The sequence below is a fragment of the Ranitomeya variabilis genome, chromosome 6 (assembly GCF_051348905.1).
Source record: "Ranitomeya variabilis isolate aRanVar5 chromosome 6, aRanVar5.hap1, whole genome shotgun sequence".
Taxonomy (NCBI): domain Eukaryota; kingdom Metazoa; phylum Chordata; class Amphibia; order Anura; family Dendrobatidae; genus Ranitomeya; species Ranitomeya variabilis.
The window spans coordinates 428,111,102-428,132,862 of NC_135237.1; the positions used below are offsets into that span (position 1 = coordinate 428,111,102).

Below are 21,761 nucleotides of genomic sequence, written 5' to 3' on the forward strand. Positions count from 1 at the left end.
AACTATCTCCCTCTGAAGCGCAGATCACCGTTAGCCGGACCACCGAGGTTGTAAGGGACTCTACGACTTACAGCAGAGACCGGCAGGACAGCTGAACTGCAAGTTACCTGTCCACCACACACCCCTGAGACACAGTAACACATAGAGCCCGGGGCGTGCTAGAGTCCCTGTCAAAAGGCTCGAGTTACCTGTCATGCAGGTATTGTCCTATCCTATATGGGGGACAGAGAGAAGAACTGAGGACCTTATCTGAAGCCTTAGGCAGTAAGGGACTACAACACCACCGCGCCAGAGGAAGAATTTTAACTCCACCTGGTAAATGGGACTCTGGATTCGCTTCCAAGCCGGCCGGACCCTGCCTGCCCTGTGATCTGGTGCCCTGGACTGTGACTGCCTGCTACCATCAGTAAACAAGGTAAAGAGACTGCACAACGGCGTCCTTCGTTCTTTACTGCACCACTCACCATCTTCCATCTACACACCGGGAGCCCTGGGGATATACTTCACCTGTGGGAAGTTATACCATCTAGCTGCCATAACATCACCCCAGAGGACCCCTAAAAGCAGCGTCGGTCCCCACTGACCGAATACCACAGGTGGCGCCACAAACACAAACTTTATTTAATTCCCCTTTTACATGGGCGCCCAGGGCCATGGACCGGGTCGCCACCGTGACATCCCCCTGTGAACTCCGGACTCTGTACCGGATACCCCACGGCCCTGGCCGGCCACTCATATGCATGCATGCATGCATGCATGCATGCATATAGGCAGGCATGGTCCGATGGGACTACTAGTCTCATCCGGCTATATCTGCGGTCACATAGAACAGTGGCAGCATTAGCCGATGATGGGATAGTAGTCCCATCATCAGCTACTGTGTTGAATAGTAAAAAAAAACAAAAAAACATACACATACGGTACTATACATATACACGTACAGTACATACTCAGTAGACAGCTTATCCCCGACGCCCTCGATCGCCTGCAAAAAAATAAAATAAACCAACAGTATACTCTCTGTTCCGATGTAATTCATTTAATAACGAGTGTCCCACGACGATATCCCCTGTAGAGCGGTCACATCAGGAGATGTGACAGCTCTACATGGCTCTGTTGATCCACTGCGGGAGGATCACCTCCAGTCACTATCACTCCGCCGCCTAGAGGTCACCGGAATTTGTCCTGTCACTTGCGGCACCGCTGCGTGAGAAAATTCTCACGCAGCTGTAGTGCCATAAAGTGAGAGCACGAACTCCGATGATACGCTGAGGGAGTATTATCTCCAGTCAGTGTATCATCAGAGGCCCCTGTAGAGCGGTCACATCTCCTGATGTAACAGCTCTACACGGGAGAGGTGTGGTTTTATTTAATTAAAATACTTTATTCTGGCATTTGTCTTTATTTACCATGTAGTAACTATAAGATTAGTAATGGATAGGTGTCTTATAGAAGCGTCTCCATTACTAAGCCGTGGGCTTGATGTCACCTTGCAATACAAAGGTGACAGCAACCCCACAACTATTACCCCACTTGCCACCGCTACAGGGCAAGTGGGAAGAGAAAGGCTAAGTGCCAGAATTGGCGCTTCTAAGAGATGCGCCATTTCTGGGGCGGCTGAGAGCTGGTATTTGTAGCCGGGAGGGGGCAATATCCATGGCCCCTTCCTAGGCTATTAATATCAGCCCGCAGTTGTCTGCATAGCCTTTTCTGGTTATTAATTATAGGGGAACCCCACATCATTTTTGGGGGGCTCCCCTATTTTAATAGCCAGCAAAGGCTAAATATACAGCTGTGAGCAGATATTAATAGCCTGGGAAGCTCCATGGGTATTACCCCCTTCCCAGGCTATAAACATCAGCCCCCAGTCGCTGGCTTTCCCTTTCTGATCTGGAAAATTGAGCAGGAACCCAAGCCATTTTTTTTTTTTTATTAAACAGATATTGCGTTTAAGGCCAGGGTCACACTTGAGAGAAACTCGCACCTCAATACCCAGCACTGCCAAACGGCACTGGAACAGAGTGTGCGGCACCATGTATTTCTATGTAGCTGAACGCTCAGGTCCGCGTGCCAGCAGAAGGCCTGGTATTGAGGTGCGAGACTCCTGCGAGTTTCTCACAAGTGTGACCCGGACCTAACGCAGAGAGAGAGTGTGAGTGAGTGTCTTTATTTAACTCTTTAAGTACCATTTTATTATTACTAAACATCGGGCTTGGTATTATCTATCGATATATTTATAGATATATTTATGATCTGTGTGTGTGTAAACATTATTCGTCAATGGAGTATGTATCTAGATTGTGAGCCCCAATGGGAACAGTGCCAATAATGTATGTAAGGCGCTGCGGAATATGTTTTATATAAGTAGGCATAACTAATAAAATTGGTAGAAATATTAAATTTCAAGGAAAATATAATGAGGCAAAATACACAAAGATGGCACATAAAAATCCTATGTCCAATGACTAGGCACAGCAACCGCTAAAAAGAGTATTGTCCACAAAGTGCTTATTTTGCAGCCTCCAACCCCCTATGTACATTTTTTTTTATGTGTTTTTTTTTTGTATATTCAATTGAATGGGTTAAAAAAAAAAAAAAAAAAAAAAAAAAAACGCAGCAAAAATGTTGAAAGAATTGACATGCTGCTATTTACAAAAAAAATAATAATAATAATTTAAACTCAAATACATAAGGCGAAGAAACAAAAAAAAAACCACAACAACAACACACTGTATAAATGAGATCAAATTATGGAATAATCATTTATTTTGCTGCTAGTGTAAAATGCAGCAGAAAGAGTATGAACAAGCCCAAACACTGTACGCAAAAATCAACATAATGCAGTGTAATGAATAACCCCCATTCTGTGCTCCCCTCACCCCCCAGCTCGTCAGTAAGTCGCTCAGTCATTTATGCTTACTAGTGAAATGTCAGCTCCATTTATGAGACACACGCTGACAGCAACATTATCAGCAAGCGAAGAGATGATCGCACACAAGTCCCCAGGTCGCCTCGTTGGGCGATTCACTAATGCCCACAACAAGGCAATGTATACCAGCATTGTAATACACACACTATGCAAAGACATATGTAGGAGAAACTCCCGGGATCAATGGTACACTGGGCTTTACAGTTGTGTGAAAGTGTTTGCCCCTTCCCGATTTCCTATTCTTTTGCATGTTCGTCACACTTAATGTTTCAGCCAGGTGTTCTGGCTTTTTGGTCAGGCATACAGAACATAAATCGACATTATCTGCCCACCGAATGGGTTATACTAGTTAAACTGTGGGAGTTCCAACAGCACTGATCAAAGTGGGAGATTTGTGCCTATGCTGCCTCCTGGGCACAAGACCTCGCTGAGCCTCGTCGGTGCCATAGATTTTGAATGGAGCGGCAGGACACAGGCGTAACCAGTAGCCACATCAGGCAGGGTTCTCACGTACTGGAAATTCTGCGGGTTTTTTTGTACAGAAAATCTGCAGCAAAACTTGTGATTTCATAATAACTCCTACGTACTATGCGTTTAAAGGGAATCAGGTATCAGGTATTTGCCATCACATCTGAGAGAAGCATAATGTAGGAGAAAAAGAGACCCCGATTCCAGTTGTGACAGTTTTTAGGTGTAGCATGCAGCAGAGCTCACAGAGCTGCCCCCGCCCACACCACTGCTTTTGTATACATGGTCTAGTGACAGTGAGCTGCTTATCAGAGGAGGAGGTATGGTTGGACAATTTGGAATGAAGGAGCTAGTCCAGGTAGTGATAATCTCCTGGTGATAAAACACTCATTGTATGAAAACAACAGCATATAGCCCAATAAGTGATATATCCCTGAAATCTTTGTCTCAGCCCTTATCTCATGTGGTCCTAGGATTAGCAAAAACCTGCTGACAGGTTCCTTTTAGAGATGCTTCTGAACTGTGCATTTATTTTTGCGTTTTTTTCTCTTTGGGCTTCTATAGAAACTCTGTTGCTTTTCTAAAAGCAGAATCGAATCCTTTCTGTACTATTAATAAAAGCATTCAAAAATACCAAAATGACTTAGGCTGGTTTCACACTTGCGTTTTGATCTGCAGCGTTTTTTAAAAAAACGCAAGTGGTGAAAAAACGCAGCGTTTTGCGGCGTTTACATGCGTTTTTTCCTGCGTTTGTGTTTTTTAAACGCATGCTGAGAAGTGTGTGACAGCTGCCAATCATCAAAATCAACTAGAAAACCCACTATAAATAGAAATAGCTAGGGTTAGGGATAGGGTTAGGATCCCTAGGGTTAGGGTTAGGGGTAGCTTTTATTAGAAGAATGTCCTGGTCACCAGGTCACTGATAAGCCACCCCCTACCATCAAGGTGATAAAGGGATCCAAACCCTAACCCTAACCCTACCCCTAACCCTGACAAGCCACCCCCCACCATCAAGGTGATAAAGGCATCCAAACCCTAACCCTAACCCTAGGGATCCATAGGAATTGGCTATTATGTTGACCTGGTGACCAGGACATTCTTCTAATAAAAAGCTTTGTTCAATGTGGACACCCCAAGATATACGGTATTGCTATAGAGTACTAAAAATATAAACTCGCAGAGTATTGACTGTCACATAGGGTTAGGGTTAGGGTTTGTATCCCTTTATCACCCTGATGGTGGGGGGGTGGCTTGTCAGGGTTAGGGTTAGGGGTAGGGTTAGGGGTAGGGATTGGATCCCTTTATCACCTTGATGGTGGGGGGTGGCTTGTCAGGGTTAGGGTTTTCTTGTGTTTTCTTGTGTTTTTCTATAAAAACGCATGCGTTTTTAACGCAAGCAAACGCATGTGCTTAAAAACGCATGCGTTTACATAGACAGCAATGCATTTTTTTGCCGCGAATAAACGCATGCAACCGAAAACAATGCAGCATTTATGCTACGTGTGAACTCAGCCCTAAGCTCCTCCTGATTTGAGGTGTTGTGGGCCGTGGACACAATAACAAATATCCAGTGCTTGTTACATACGGTAAGTTGGTTTATGAGGACAGAAATGCCGATTGCAGAATTGGCACAGTAACCCATGTACAGGATGAACGTGCCCGGAATCAATGCTGATAGATAAGTATCCAGCTACTTTCCCTGGTGTCCTGTGATGCAACACACCAGCCTACAACTAATGAGAAATCAGTAAACTCATCCATTGACCTAAAGGTACCTTCACACGAAACGACATTATAACGATATCGCTAGCAATCCGTGACGTTGCAGCGTCCTCGCTAGCGATATCGTTTCGTTTGACACGCAGCAGCGATCAGGATCCTGCTGTGATGTCGCTGGTCGCTGAATAAAGTCCAGAACTTTATTTGGTCGTCCGATCGCTGTGTATCGTTGTGTTTGAAAGCAAAAGCAACGATACCAGCGATGTTTTACACTGGTAACCAGGGTAAACATCGGGTTACCAAGCGCAGGGCCGCGCTTAGTTACCCGATGTTTACCCTGGTTACTAGCGTAAAATGTAAAAAAAACAAACAGCACATACTCACATTGCGTCCCCTGCAGTCTGCTTCCTCCTCTGACTCAGCGCCGCAAAGTGAAAGTGAAAGCAGCACAGCGGTGACGTCACCGCTCTGCTCTCACTGTACGGCGCTCAGTCAGTCAGGAAGTGGACGCAGGGGGACGTGAATGTAAGTATGTGCTGTTTGTTTTTTTTAGATTTTACGCTGGTAACCAGGGTAAACATCGGGTTACTAAGCGCGGCCCTGCGCTTAGTTACCCGATGTTTACCCTGGTTACCAGGGGACCTCGGCATAGTTGATCGCTGGAGAGCGGTCTGTGTGACAGCTCTCCAGCGACCAAACAGCGACGCTGCAGCGATCGACATCGTTGTCGCTATCGCTGCAGCGTCGCTTCGTGTGAAGGTACCTTTAAGGTACCGTCACACTAGGCGATATCGCCAGCAATCCGTGACGTTGCAGCGACCTGGATGGCGATATCGCTGTATTTGACACGCAGCAGCGATCTGGATCCCGCTGTGAAATTGCTGGTCGCTGCTAGAAGGTCTGCACATTATTTGGTCGCTAGGTCGCCGTGTATCGCCGTGTTTGACAGCAAAAGCGACGATACCAGCGATATTTTACACTGGTAACCAGGGTAAACATCGGGTTACTAAGCGCAGGGCCGCGCTTAGTAACCCGATGTTTACCCTGGTTACCAGCGTAAAAGTTAAAAAAACAAACAGTACATACTCACCTGCGCGTCCCCCAGCCTCTGCTTCCTGACACTAAAGCGCCGGCCCTAAACTGAAAGTGAAAGCAACAGCGGTGACGTCACCGCTCTGCTGTTAGGGCCGGAGCTCAGTCAGCGTCAGGATGCAGAGGCTGGGGGACGCGCAGGTGAGCATGTACTGTTTGTTTTTTTAACTTTTACGCTGGTAACCAGGGTAAACATCGGGTTACTAAGCGTGGCCCTGCGCTTAGCAACCCGATGTTTACCCTGGTTACCCGGGGACCTCGGCATCGCTGGTCGCTGGAGAGCGGTCTGTGTGACAGCTCTCCAGCGACCACACAGCGACGCTGCAGCGATCGGCATTGCTGTCGCTATCGCTGCAGCGTCGCTTAGTGTGACGGTACCTTAAGCCATACTATTTACATAGGGACAAAGGTGAAAAATATCATGTACAATTCCAGAAGGGCAAGAGAAGGAGCCGGGCGGGTTGTTTTCTAGACAGTATTTGGGCAGTATGGTGACAGCCTCCTAGGACAGCCAAGGCGAGCGAATACAAGTCAGCTCAGCAATGCACATGTCCGTAGTCACTGCACTTCCAGAACCCAGATGGGTAATATTGAGCCCGTCATGGCGGCTGCAGAGGGATGGAGTAGATGCTCTGATCACAGCTCTATTCATTACTTTCTAAAAATTTGGGAAAGGATATTACACAATCCAGATCTCCACATCAGACGCCATAAATACATCCCACATCATACGGAATGTCAAAATCACAGGGAACTTACAATATCAACACAAGGCAGAGGAACCGGTTATTCAGCCTTGCCCTCCTGTACAAGAACAACCACATCTTCTCTACATAAAATACTGTAGTAAAGTGCCCTTCACATAAAAAGCAGCAGGAGCCACCACCCGGTGGTCGGGGCCAGCGGAGGACAGGAGCCAGGTAGTCCAAGCACGTAGGATGCCATGTCTAATAGATCAGTTTTCTAAGAATCCTAATGGAAAGCATGTCAGAACCACAATGTCCTGGCCGTAAAGGTTTAAAAAAAAATAATTATATAAATAATAATAATAATAATGAATATTTTTATCCCTGCTGTTCTAAGGATCATATGTAATCAAACCTCCATATTAACGACATTTTGTACCCATGATAATACATTGGAAACTTTGCCCATTACTTAAAAGGTAAGAGGCAAGCTGTGTAAATTGAGTTTTCCGAGATTCTGTATAAATGGCTAACAGGAAGGTAATGAAAGGGGAAAGAAAGTACTGTGCAAAAGTCTTAGGCAGGTGTAGAAAAAAATGCTGCACAGTATGAATGGTTTTAAAAAAATAGAATAAAGTGAATGAGCAAAAGAGAAATTTAAGGCTAGGGTCACATCAGCGTATTTTCTCTCATCCGAGAGAATGTGGCCGATTATGGTAAACTCACTGTGATCAGAGTGAGATCCGATTTTTCTTGGATAAGGAGGAAAATAAATTTTCTCCAGCTTAGCAATTCTGGAAGTCAGAGGAGAAAATAAATAAATTAATAAATAATTAAAAAATATATATATATCAGACTGCACTTACATGTCATCCAAGTGCGGCCAGATATTTACCATGGGCACATTGACTTAAATGGCCGAATGCAACTTGAATTTCATATCTGACCTGCACAGCCACATAGAATACCATTGGTCCAGTGTTTTGTTGGATCACACTTGGACTGAAAATATGGTCAGGTGTTTGAGCCCTAAATCAAATCAATATTGGGTGTGACCAGCCTTTGCCTCCGAAACAGCATCAATTCCTCTAGGTACCATTGGCCTTGTTTACATGGCTAAAAACAAGAAGTCCTGGAAGTGCTGATATGGCCCCCACAGAGCCATGGTCTCAACATCATCCGGTCTGTCTGGGATCACATGAAGAGAGATAAGGATTTGCACAAGTGACATCCATAGAAGATCAGTGGTTAGTTCTCCAAGATGTTTGGAACAACCTACCTGCCATGTTCCTAGAAGTGTACCTAGTAGAATGGATGCTGCTTTGAAGACACAGGGCGGTCACACTGAATATTCATGCAGATTTCTCTTTTGTTCATTCACTTTGCATTTTGGTGATAAAAATTAACTATTAACCCTTCTATTCTTGAAAGCATTCTTACAACACCTGCCTAACATTTCTGCACAGTACTATCTTATCCCAGGCTGGCACTTTGGTGGGCCATACAGGAGGAAACCCTCTAGTTCAGCAACTACTTCACAGCACTAGATCATTTTTCCCATAGCCAAGGCCATCAGTCATGTATGCCTCTGACAGGACGAATGACAGGACCGACTGATCAAGATGATTGCTGAGATTCATTCAGGCTAAGAGAATGTGTGACACAAAGCCTCCGACATGACAAGTGTCACCACAAACCACGTCATAGACTGACAGAAGGAATCAGATAAAAGCAGCAGTCAGCATGAGACGGCATTCAGGAAGCAGAAGAATACACCGAAGTGAGCGGCGACACCGATCTCCACACATCTACCTCTCTACCCACACACTCCGGCAGAGGAGTCTCTTCTTACAAATGTTTCATTCACACAAATCTACAAGACCGAGGTTGTGATGACGTCTCAGGGGATGATTGCCACAGATTATTACCAGAAGTCGGGATCATACCATTTACAATAAACTCCGCCCTAAATAATAATAATAATATTGATCTTGTCGCGCTCACCACAGGAAGATCTTTAAGCATTTCCTCCAGATATAGACATTATGGCAGAAATCAATGAGAAAAAGAGGAATAAGTTTCTTTACATTAGAGTCCGATGCTTCACCGATTATAGAGAGCGCTAACGTCTTACATCCAGATCCCACCTCCAGGATCTACTATGTATTTAGCTCAATAATGGGGTCTCAAGAAAGACTATTGATACGTCCTCGGGCTAGTACATGGCATGCACTTTGCTCTAGGGACAGGCACAAGCAGGCCTGGACTGGACTGGCCCACAGGAGAACAGGAGGATCCTCCGGTGGGCCTCTCTGCAAGAGTAGGCCACCACCCTCTTACAGGAGCCATGCTTGGCACTATATACATGAATCACTATGTACAGACAAAGGCGGCATCTTATTCATTTACCAACCTACCCTGTTCATTGTTATACTGGATATATTTGTGATTGAGGACAATGTCACATTTGTATATAGTAGAACAGTGGGGTCCTGGAGTTGGTTACTGGTGGGCCCTGGGCCCCACAGTCCGACACTGGGAACAGGTCTCTGTAGTCAGGACGTCAGTCCGATACTGCTGGCAAGTCTTAGCCATCAATGCATCTTCACAGGCGACTAAGTTCCTAGAGGTGAGAAGTACAAGGATACTGCTGCAGTACATTACACAGATCCGGCACCTAGCGTAATACACTGCAAATATGAGCACGGCCCTTGATTTCTGCCATCATGCTTATTAATGGCCCTGTGTCTAATATCAGGGCATGAAGACTCCAGAAAAGAATATATATTGATACCGATTTTAGCAAAGACATCATGGCTTCCAGTTCCATGACCGCTATGATCCATCTTTTTTCTTTTTTAAGCAAATCCTCACAAATCGCATTGCTTTATGACCTGCTGCAGATTGCACTATTCTTGATATCAAAAAGATTAAACATCCAATCCAAAAGTCCGTAATGTAAGTGTGAACAGAACCTGTATAATACCCATAGTAAAAGCAATATATGCTGGGTGTAACAACGAGGACCAGAACGGGTGTCCTGTCACTACTGGGTTCATGCTGATAGGTCACCTATAGAAAAAGACAAGTAATCCTTCCCCTTTACCTGCTGCTGATTCAGAAAATACATCAAGAGCTATTGCAGTAACTAGAGGGTTAATATTTTCTAGATCATCTCCCTAATTGTGAGTTGGCCCTTTAATAGCTGGCCCTTTCTTTATCTTTGCCCAGTCACTTCTCATTTCGCAATCTATTAATTTTCCCATCCAGTCTGCACTTCCCTGCTTCTTCCCTCCCACCCTGTACATCAGTATTGAAGAACCATGAGTTATAGGGTCCTTTATGCCAGAGACCACCCAAACAGACTGGTTAACCCATTGTTGATCATGAGTCAAGAATACCTGAATGTATAAGGCTGGTTTCACACTTGCGTTTTGATCTGCATGCGTTTTTGAAAAAACGCATGTGGTGAAAAAACGCATGTAATCGCGGCAAAACGCCGCGTTTTTTAGACGCATGCGTTTTTTTTTTTTTTTTCCCCCCATGAAAAAATCAACTAGAAAATCCACTAATAGTAGAATTAGCTAGGGTTAGGGTTAGGGGTAGCTTTTTATTAGAAGAATGTCCTGGTCACCCTAACCCTAACCCTACCCCTAACCCCTAAACGTAACTGAAATACGTGGCACTGAAATACGTGGCACTGAAATACGTGGCACTGAAATACGTGGCACTGAAATACGTGATACGTGGCACTGAAATACGTGGTACGTGGCACTGAATACGTGGTACGTGGCACTGAATACGTGGTACGTGGCACTGAAATACGTGGCACTGAATACGTGATACGTGGCACTGAAATACGCGGCACTGAAATACGTGGTACGTGGAACTGAATACGTGGTACGTGGCACTGAAATACGTGGTACTGAAATACGTGGCACTGAATACGTGATACGTGGCACTGAAATGCGTGGCACTGAATACGTGATACGTGGCACTGAAATACGTGGCACTGAAATACGTGGTACGTGGCACTGAATACGTGGTACGTGGCACTGAAATACGTGGTACGTGGCACTGAATACGTGATACGTGGCACTGAAATACGTGGCACTGAAATACGTGGTACGTGGCACTGAATACGTGGTACGTGGCACTGAAATACGTGGTACGTGGCACTGAATACGTGGTACGTGGCACTGAAATACGTGGCACTGAATACGTGATACGTGGCACTGAAATACGTGGCACTGAAATACGTGGTACGTGGCACTGAAATACGTGGTACGTGGCACTGAATACGTGGTACGTGGCACTGAATACGTGGTACGTGGCACTGAATACGTGGTACGTGGCACTGAAATACGTGGCACTGAATACGTGGTACGTGGCACTGAAATACGTGGTACGTGGCACTGAATACGTGGTACGTGGCACTGAATACGTGGTACGTGGCACTGAATACGTGGTACGTGGCACTGAAATACGTGGCACTGAAATACGTGGCACTGAAATAAGTGATACGTGGCACTTAAATACGTGGCACTATGACTGTCAGAAAATGTTCATTAAACGGTTAGGGGTGAGGTTAGGGGTAGAGTTCGGGTATGTTTCCACTGTCAGGATGGCCGGCGGTATCGCCGCAGCGGCGAAGCCGCTCGGCGCTAAGCCCCGCCCCCTTTCTGGGACGCGATCATGCCGGATGTGTTAACTCTTCACATCCGGGATGATCGCTCTCTCCCATAGCGCCCTGTGATATGCCTTGCGTCCCCGCAAGGTGAACGGACATGCTGCGATCTGAAAAGACGCGCAGCATGTCCGTAGTCGCAGGGCCGCCGCGTGCGGGTTTCCACGCATAGTGGAGACGGGATTTCATAAAATCCCCTCCACTATGCTGGAACATCTGGACGCTGCTTGTTTGACGCTGCAGCTCTGCGCAGCGTCAAAAAAGCAGCGTTTCCTGACCGTGGAAACATACCCTTAGGGTTAGGGTTTGGATCCCTTTATCACCTTGATGGTGGTGGGTGGCTTTTCAGTCTGTTTTCTGGGTTTTTTCTATAAAAACGCATGCGTTTTTAACGCAAACAAACGCATGTGCTTAAAAACGCGGCAAAAAAAACGCGCAAAAAAATACTACAGGTTGCATTTTTGAAAAAGAACGCATGCAGAAAAAAAACGCATGCGTTTGAAAACGCGACCAAACGCGTACCAAAAAAACGCATGCGTTTTCAATGTTAAATATAGGGGGGAAAAACGCATGCGTTTTTTGTGCAAAAAACGCTGCAGACAAAAACGCAAGTGTGAAACCAGCCTAAGAGAAAATTTTCACCTCTAAAAATTATAACAAAACTTTTCATTTTTGCACATCTCTGCTTTCCTTATGAGGTTACAAAATATCAATGCAGAATATTTACTAATAGAAAGTACACGGTTATAGGGCAATAACCTATAAGGACATGTGCACAGGAACATGCGGATGTGGTCACAAAGAAAGCTACAGAATGCCAATGGGTTTCTTGTGGATTTCACCCAACTACGTCACAAAAGGTTAAATCGCAATGACAACCTGCACAAGAACGTCCTGCTCAGATTCAAAATCTGCACCGTGCTCTCATTTTTGCACAGTGTGAATGTGGGTTTTGAAAACACTATTTAAGGCTACGTTCACATTTGCGTTGTGCGCCGCAGCGTCGGCGACGCAACGCACAACGCAAATGTGAACGCATGCACAACGCTACGTTTTGCGCCGCATGCGTCCTTTTTTTCATTGATTTTGGACGCAGCAAAAATGCAACTTGCTGCGTCCTCTGCGCCCGGACGCGGGCGCCGCAGTGACGCATGCGGCGCAAAGCGCAAGTGCGACGCATACCCATGCGCCCCCATGTTAAATATAGGGGCGCATGATGCATGCGGCGACACTGCGGCGCCCGACCGCAAATGTGAACGTAGACTTATTCACGATTTGCAGTGTGGAATCAGGAGCAAATCCTGAAGGTGTGAACTTTACCTTAAAAAAAAAAAAAAAAATCCAGTTGAAGGTCCTCTTTAATTTTAAACTAAATCCCTGCTCCAATTGGTTCTGCTCCACTGATGCTGGAACAGTTTTTCTTTTTCTTCTGAGCCCATCTGTTCCAGAGTATTGTTCCCCGGAAATAAATATTCAAATTTTGCCTTCAATCAACGGGGTGGGCGCCAGACTCCTCGGGGGGGGGGCGGGCGCCAGACTCCTCGGGGGGGGGGGGGGCGGGCGCCAGACTCCTCGGGGGGGGGGGCGGGCGCCAGACTCCTCGGGGGGGGGGGGGGGGGGGCGGGCGCCAGACTCCTCGGGGGGGGGGGGGGGGCGGGCGCCAGACTGCTCTTCTGACTTCACTTTTGCATCTACATAAATAGACAGCCAGGAACTTCTTTGGAGGAGCTTCACAGGTTGTTGAGGAGCAATGTATTATTGCACTCACTTATCCATTCGCTTGTATGGGACAATGCTGCATTGGACCAACACTAAAAGTAACATGCAAGCCAACCGGTGACAGACTGCAGCACTATCAGCAGAGCCCAGCTCATCGACATAAGCGCAGAGTCAGGCCTCCATCAATCTACCAATCCAGGCTGGATCATCCCTTTAATGATACTAGACCAGCTGATGATCTCATGTTTCACTGTGGTCTGACAGCTTCTGCTTATCCCTAACAGACACCTGATAATGTATATGGCAGTCTTAGAAATACTGCCCAGTAGAAGACTGATAGCAGAGATGTGCACATAGGGGAAGGGAAATCATGGAGCATGGCATCTGTAGAGCTGTGCATATAGGGGAAGGGAAATCATGGAGCATGGCATCTGTAGAGCTGTGCATATAGGGGAAGGGAAATCACGGAGCATGGAATCTGCAGAGCTGTGCATATAGGGGAAGGGAAATCATGGAGCATGGAATCTGCAGAGCTGTGCATATAGGGGAAGGGAAATCATGGAGCATGGAATCTGCAGAGCTGTGCATATAGGGGAATGGAAATCATGGAGCATGGAATCTGCAGAGCTGTGCATATAAGGGAAGGGAAATCATGGAGCATGGAATCTGCAGAGCTGTGCATATAGGGGAAGGGAAATCATGGAGCATGGAATCTGCAGAGCTGTGCATATAGGGGAAGGGAAATCACGGAGCATGGAATCTGTAGGAATGTCACTGATTTGCTAGCTCTTCCACTTCGGGAACACAATACTAATAATCGTTTTCAGTATCGGTGCTGTTCCGTTTTTCCTTTCGTCTGTGGTGTTTTCTGCAGTTGACAACCTGACATCCCAATCCATGCAATAATAGCAGTATGCCACCCTGTACCAGCTGGTACGATGCTTAGAACATATACTCGGGTCCATGTAGCATCAATGCTGCTGTGCACAATAATGGGAGAGTTTATTAGGAGGGGTAAGGGATTGATAGAGGTACAGCTGAAACCAGAAGTTTACATACACTATATAAAAAGACACATATTCATGTTTTTCTCAATATCCGACATGAAATCAGAATAAACCTTTCTCATTTTAGGCCAATTAGGATTACCATAATTATTAATAAATTGCCAAATGCCAGAATAATGAGAGACAGAGAAATTCTGACCAACTATTGTGAGAAGCTTGTGGAAGGATATCCCAAACGTTTGATTCAAGTCATTGAGGTTAAGGGCAATGGTACCAAATACTAATGAAATGTATGGGAATGTTTGACTTTGCAGTAAGTAATAAAAATGCCTTAAAACATTCTCTCTCTCTCATTATTCTGGCATTTGGCAAATATTAATAATTATGGTAATCCTAATTGGCCTAAAACGGGAAAGGTTTATTCTGATTTCATGTCAGATATTGAGAAAACCTGCATATGTGTCTTTTTATATAGTGTATGTAAACTTCTGCTTTCACCTGTACGTGCACTTTTTAACTCCTTCACACTTGTCAGTAAGAACGGGCATTGTGCAAACTGTGATGGGGCATTGCACATAGAACTAGAGAAGTGCCCGCTCCTGCCATGATCACAGACACTAGCTGGCACACCCGGCTGGAGGGCCTGGCTCACACTTCACATTAATCACTGGCTCCATATTGTGCTATCGGACCAGTAATACTCATTGCTGGAACTTCTGTAAGCCCCCAAATATTGTCATATACCATCCTGGTGCAGTTATGGTGTATACAGATGGCTGTATACAAACAACCACACATCAGGGCTCGTGCAGATACGTCGGACAAGTGATCTCCGTGGCTTTGACGGACAGCCCTCGTCCCCATGTTATTCTATGGGATGTGGACCGAATGACTTCCGAGTGTGGTCTGGTTTTCACTGACTGCAATCATGGAGAAAAGTTTTTTCCCTCTCCAGCTCAGAGAAAAACTGTTTCCACTCTGATCAAACGAGTGATTAGCATATTTGGATGGATTTTTTGGATGTGGAGAAGACGGTGGTCTGCACCGGCCCTTACTCCGAGATCTCGTGCAGAACCCAAGACTTGGCACCACGAATCCCCGGATCACAGTCCGTAGTGGCCAGAGAATATGCCGGGGTTAGCATTAGGGTTCACCCAATTCCCTGCTCTAGTTAGGGAGCGTCTGGATGTCACCAGATGTTCCACCGCAGATACATTTGCGGAAGATGGGCAGCACAATACAGAACCAACAACGCTGATGAGATTATAACATCATGAGGTAGGGGACAGCGTGTAGGAAAACACCTGACACGGGACACCGAAAATGTCCCCTCCCCACCAAGAACTTCTCCATAAGCCGGTGTATGGCACGCCATGTCTCGGTTGCCCATCACAGACCCCATTTTCTGTCACCCCACAGTAAACACCGGGGTATGCCTGGATATTTTTCAACAGTTCGTAAAGCAATTGAATGACTGTGAGCTAATGGAAGGTTCCTTCCTGCAAGATGGAGACACATCGGCAACGAGCAGGCCAGAAATCGAGTCCATTTTCAGCAACAGGGTGATTTCAAAGGGATCTCACAAGACCAGACTTCTTCCTCACAAGTCTCGCACTATGGAAGATTTGAAGGAAGCCATCCAAGGTGAAATTGCCGCCATCCCCCCAGTCGATATGCTGGCGATACATTCAGGAACATGGAGCACTTCCAGTATGACAAGTAACCCAATCCATTACACATACATGAAGGTACGGAACTTATCGCATGACAGTCTGTGCAAGATCTGCACCGAACAGATGGAACTCTGGTGGCAAATTTGCATCAAAATCTGCAGCAGGAAATTTGTTTGTGTGAACGTTCCCTTCAGGCGGTGAATACACATAATGCACGAAGCAGAACTAGACCATTCCCCAGGGACCGGCCAACCGAATGGCGGCATCGTGGCTGAGTGCCACAGAGATCTCACAGGGATCCTGAGCCCCATTATAATCTGCAGGGATCCTGAGACCCATTATAATCTGCAGGGATCCTGAGCCCCATTATAATCTGCAGGGATCCTGAGCGCCATTATAATCTGCAGGGATCCTGAGCGCCATAGTAACCTACAGGGATGCCGAGCGCTATAGTAATCTGCAGGGATCCCGAGCGCCATAGTAATCTGCAGGGATCCCGAGCGCCATAGTAATCTGCAGGGATCCCGAGCGTTATAGTAATCTGCAGGGATCCCGAGCGTTATAGTAATCTGCAGGGATCCCAAGCGCCATAGTAATCTGCAGGTCATCCCGAGCGCCATAGTAATCTGCAGGGATCTCAGTGCTAGTGTAATGACATCATTCTGTCATAGTGACAGTGATCCTGTAGGTCACAGTGATGGCACAGGGTAGATACACAGAGAACACAGCGGTCTGGATTGCTATAGGAATCACCAAGCCATTCTGATTGATATAGTGACTGTGCGGCCATGCTGCATACTACAGTGGGCTCCTGAGGGCCACAGTGACCGTGTGGAGATCCTGTATACTACAGTGGGCTCCTGAGGGCCACAGTGATAATTTAGGGCTCCTGTGTGTGATGATCAGCAGAGACTCCTGGGTACCACACTGCTGGTCCCAGGGTCCTGAACATCACAGACATCTGCCATGGAGATCAACAAAGGATCTTGGCAATCAGTCTCCTCCCGGCAGGTGATCGCCCAGCGGGGCTGCAGCCTGACAGGTGCTGTGCGGAGGGTGCTGACAGACCCCGGCATGACCCGGCGGCTCCCCGCAGCACCCTGCTCCCGGCGGCTCCCCGCAGCGTCCTCTGCCCCTCACCTGTATTTCCTGAACAGCTGATCGGATTCTCTGAAGCCGTTATTGAGCAGCATGTTGATGCCCACCAGGGCCAGCTCCGCATCATCCATCGGGTCCAAGCGCTCGGCCTCCCCCTGCCCTGAGGTCTGCTGCTCGGCCATGCTGCAGAGACGTCCTGTGTGCCAGTGTGTGCCCGGGCAGTGCTCAGGACACCAGTGACACCCTGCCAGTAACGCGTGTACTGAGGGGGAGGGGCAGGAAGAGGAGGCCCCAGCTGCGGCTCTGTTCTCCGTGATGATGGGAGTAATAATAGTGATGATGATGATGGTGGTGATGATGTGAGGCTGGGCTGACGTTTGTCTCCGTCCCTGGGTGCTGCCCTCATTAATAGAGGAGCCGCCTCACGTGTGGACAAGCCCTTCTCTAGGCTGCAGTAATGGCAGCACCACCCGGCTCATCCCGGGCACAGGTACCACACAATGCCATGTAGTCCACTCCAGCCATGTGTATGGTCCAGGGGGCACTAAGAAGCCCCCAGAGTGGAGACATAGAGGAAAGCACCAAACCATACCATCCCCGATCAGAATGGGAGAAAATGAAGAGAAAAAGACCCCTCAGGCTGGCATCACAATAGCGATTTTAAAATTGGTCCAAATTTGTTCCTGCAATGTCCGGGAGTGTCATGCGAATACAATCCGATATCACACACCTAGCATCCAATGTATATATATCCCACGGCAATGTGATTTTAACATAAGCTTCTACACAGAGCAATTCTCTAAGTCATTTACACATCATTTTCAAAGGAAATATTTGTCAAAACACATATATAGATATATAAATATATCAGGGGCGGACACTGACAGCTTGGGGCCCCTGTGCAAGTAATGTGTCTGGGGCCCCCCCTTTTATGGCGGCAAAGCTTTATATGTACATATATATACAGTACAGACCAAACGTTTGGACACACCTTCTCATTTAAAGATTTTTCTGTATTTTCATGACTATGAAAATTGTACATTCACACTGAAGGCATCAAAACTATGAATTAACACATGTGGAATTATATACTTAACAAAACAGTGTGAAACAACTGAAATTATTTCTATTCTAGGTTCTTCAAAGTAGCCACCTTTTGCTTTGATGACTGCTTTGCACACTCTTGGCATTCTCTTGATGAGCTTCAAGAGGTAGTCACCGGGAATGGTCTTCCAACAATCTTGAAGGAGTTCCCAGAGATGCTTAGCACTTGTTGGCTCTTTTGCCTTCACTCTGCAGTCCAGCTCACCCCAAACCATCTCGATTGGGTTCTGATCTGGTGACTGTGGCGGCCAGGTCATCTGGCGTAGCACCCCATCATTCTCCTTCTTGGTCAAATAGCCCTTACACAGCCAGGAGGTGTGTTTGGGGTCACTGTCCTGTTGAAAAATAAATGATGGTCCAACTAAACGCAAACCGGATGGAATAGCATGCTGCTGCAAGATGCTGTGGTTGCCATGCTGATTCAGTATGCCTTCAATTTTGCATAAATCCCCAACAGTGTCACCAGCAAAGCACCCCCACACCATCACACCTCCTCCTCCATGCTTCACGGTGGTAACCAGGCATGTAGAGTCCATCCGTTCACCTTTTCTGCGTCGCACAAAGACACGGTGGTTGGAACCAAAGATCTCAAATTTGTACTCATCAGACCAAAGAACAGATTTCCACTGGTCTATTGTCCATTCCTTGTGCTCTTTAGCCCAAACAAGTCTCTTCTACTTGTTGCCTGTCCTTAGCAGTGGTTTCCTAGCAGCTATTTTACCATGAAGGCCTGCTGCACAAAGTCTCCTCTTAACAGTAGTTGTAGAGATGTGTCTGCTGCTAGAACTCTGTGTGGCATTGACCTGGTCTCTAATCTGAGCTGCTGTTAACCTGCGATTTCTGAGGCTGGTGACTCGGATAAACTTATCCTCAGAAGCAGAGGTGACTCTTGGTCTTCCTTTCCTGGGGCGGTCCTCATGTGAGCCAGTTTCTTTGTAGCGCGTGATGGTTTTTGCCACTGCCCTTGGGGACACTTTAAAAGTTTTCCCAATTTTTCGGACTGACTGACCTTCATTTCTTAAAGTAATGATGGCCACTCGTTTTTCTTTACTTAGCTGCTTTTTTTTGCCATAATACAAATTGTAACAGTCTATTCAGTAGGACTATCAGCTGTGTATCCACCAGACTTCTGCACAACACAACTGATGGTCCCAACCCCATTTATAAGGCAAGAAATCCCACTTATTAAACCTGACAGCACACACCTGTGAAGTGAAAACTATTCCCGGTGACTACCTCTTGAAGCTCATCAAGAGAATGCCAAAAGTGTGCAAAGCAGTCATCAAAGCAAAAGGTGGCTACTATGAAGAACCTGGAATATAAGACATAATTTCAGTTGTTTCACACTTTTTTGTTAAGTATATAATTCCACATGGGTTAACTCATAGTTTTGATGCCTTCAGTGTGAATGTACAATTTTCATAGTCATGAAAATAAAGAAAAATCTTTAAATGAGAAGGTGTGTCCAAACTTTTGGTCTGTACTGTATCTCCACACACACACACACACATACATGCATGTATATTTCACTGCATTCAAACAGGCAACACTCGCTTTTAAATCTGCTCTCACCTCTGCTAAACAGGCCTACTTCACAACCCTCGTATCTTCCCTATCCTACAAACCCAGTTATTCAAAACCTTTAACTCTCTCCTCCGCCCCCCACTGCCCCCTCCAACCTCCCTCATCTCTGCTGAGGACTTTGCCACACACTTTAAAAATAAGATCGACCAAACAAGGCAAGTCTTTTGTTCAACCACCACAACCCCTTTGTATACCAGACCAATGCCCAAACCCCATAACCTCCCTATCCAACATTGAAGGGGGGCTTAATTATCTCCTCTCCAAATCGCACCTCACAACCTGTGCGCTCGACCCCATCCCACCTCCTCCCCAACCCACCTCTTCAACCTTTCACTACCTTCCCTTCTGCTTTCTAACATGCCACAATCACGCCTATCCTTAAGAAGCCAACCCTCGATCCAACTGCTATGTCCAGCTATTGCCCAATATCGCTGCTCCCATTCGCTTCCAAACTCCTGGAGCAGCACGTCCACGCTGAACTTTCCTCCCACCTCTCATCTAACTTGCTCTTTGACAATCTACAATCTGGTTTCTGCCCCCATCACTCAACTGAGACAGCCTTGACCAAAATTACTAATGACCTTCTTACAGCCAAAGCTAACGGACAATACTCTGTACTCCTCCATCTAGACCTGTCCTCTACTTTTGACACAGTTGACCACTGCCTCCTACTACATATCCTCTCCTCTTTTGGCATCAAAGACCTTGCCCTATCCTGGATCTCCTCATACCTTTCCAACCGCACATTCAGCGTCTCACGCTACCTCCTCATCCCACCCTCTCTCTGTTGGAGTCCCCCAAGACTCTGTTCTAGGACATCTACTCTTCTCAATCTATACACTTGGCCTGAGTCTCATGGATTCCAGTACCACCTTTATGATGATGACACTCAGATCTACCTTGCTGGCCTAGACGTCACCTCTCTACTGTCCAGAATCCTGGAGTGTCTATCAGCCATATCCTCCTTCTTCTCCTCTCGCTTCCTCAAACTCAATGTGGACAAATCTGAACTCGTCATCTTTCCTCCATCTCATAGATCTTCCTTACCTGACCTATCGCAATTAACGACATCACGGTTCCCCTGTACCAGACGTTAGCTGCCTCAGAGTAACCCTTGACTCTGCCCTGTCCTTCAAACCGCACATCCAAGCTCTTTCCACCTCCTGTCACCTCCAGCTCAAAAATATCTCCAGAATCCGTCCTTTCCTCAACCGCCAATCTACTAAAATGCTTGTGCATCATCTCCCGCCTTGACTACTGCAACATCCTTTTCTGTGGCCTCCCTGCTAACACCTTTGCACCTCTCCAGTCCATCCTTAACTCTGCTGCCCAACTAATTCATCCCTCTGCTCACTACTCCTCCGCTTCCCCCTCTGGAAATCTCATCACTAGCTCCCATTCCCTCAGCATATCCAGTTCAAATTACTAATACTAACCTACAAAGCCATCCATAACCCATCTCCTCCATATACTGTATCTCTGAACTAATCTCCTGATATCTTCTCTCACATAATCTCTGGTCCTCCCAAGACCTCCTTCTATCCTCCACACTTATTCGCTCCTCACCCAACCGCCTCGAAGACTTCTCCCGAATATCCCCCATCCTCTGGAATCCTTTGCCCCAACATGTCCGACTATCAACCACATTCGGATCCTTCAGACGGAACCTGAAAACCCACCTCTTCAGGAAAGCTTACAGCCTGCACTGACCCCGCTGCCTCCTCACCACTACCGAAACTACCGCCTCACCAACACCGGAGCTCCTGCAACCCTCAACCTATTGTCTCCTTCCCCACCATCCTGTAGAATGTAAGCCCGCAAGGGCAGGGTCTTCGCCCCTCTGGATCAGTCTTCTGACGTTCTGTCCCACGCCGTAATCCATGTCTTGGGGATTACTAGCTTTCCACCTGGACAGTGCCAAGATGCTATGGGGGAGCATCATACTGTGTGTGGGGATTGTACGGGTACCATATTGTGTTGTAAACTGTTGATTAA

General features: G+C 46.6%; 1 protein-coding gene across 1 annotated transcript in view; it reads right to left on the bottom strand.

The window, feature by feature from the left end:
* The window catches only part of TTC39C (tetratricopeptide repeat domain 39C), a 124,293-nt gene extending 106,837 nt beyond the window's left edge, over positions 1–17,456 (bottom strand). Inside the window, exon 1 of the mRNA XM_077270373.1 lies at positions 17,121–17,456. Within this exon, the coding sequence (XP_077126488.1) occupies positions 17,121–17,260 (140 nt within the window). The 5' untranslated portion in view covers positions 17,261–17,456. The remainder of the gene's footprint in view (positions 1–17,120) is intronic.
* Between the last annotated feature and the right edge of the window lie 4,305 nt (positions 17,457–21,761).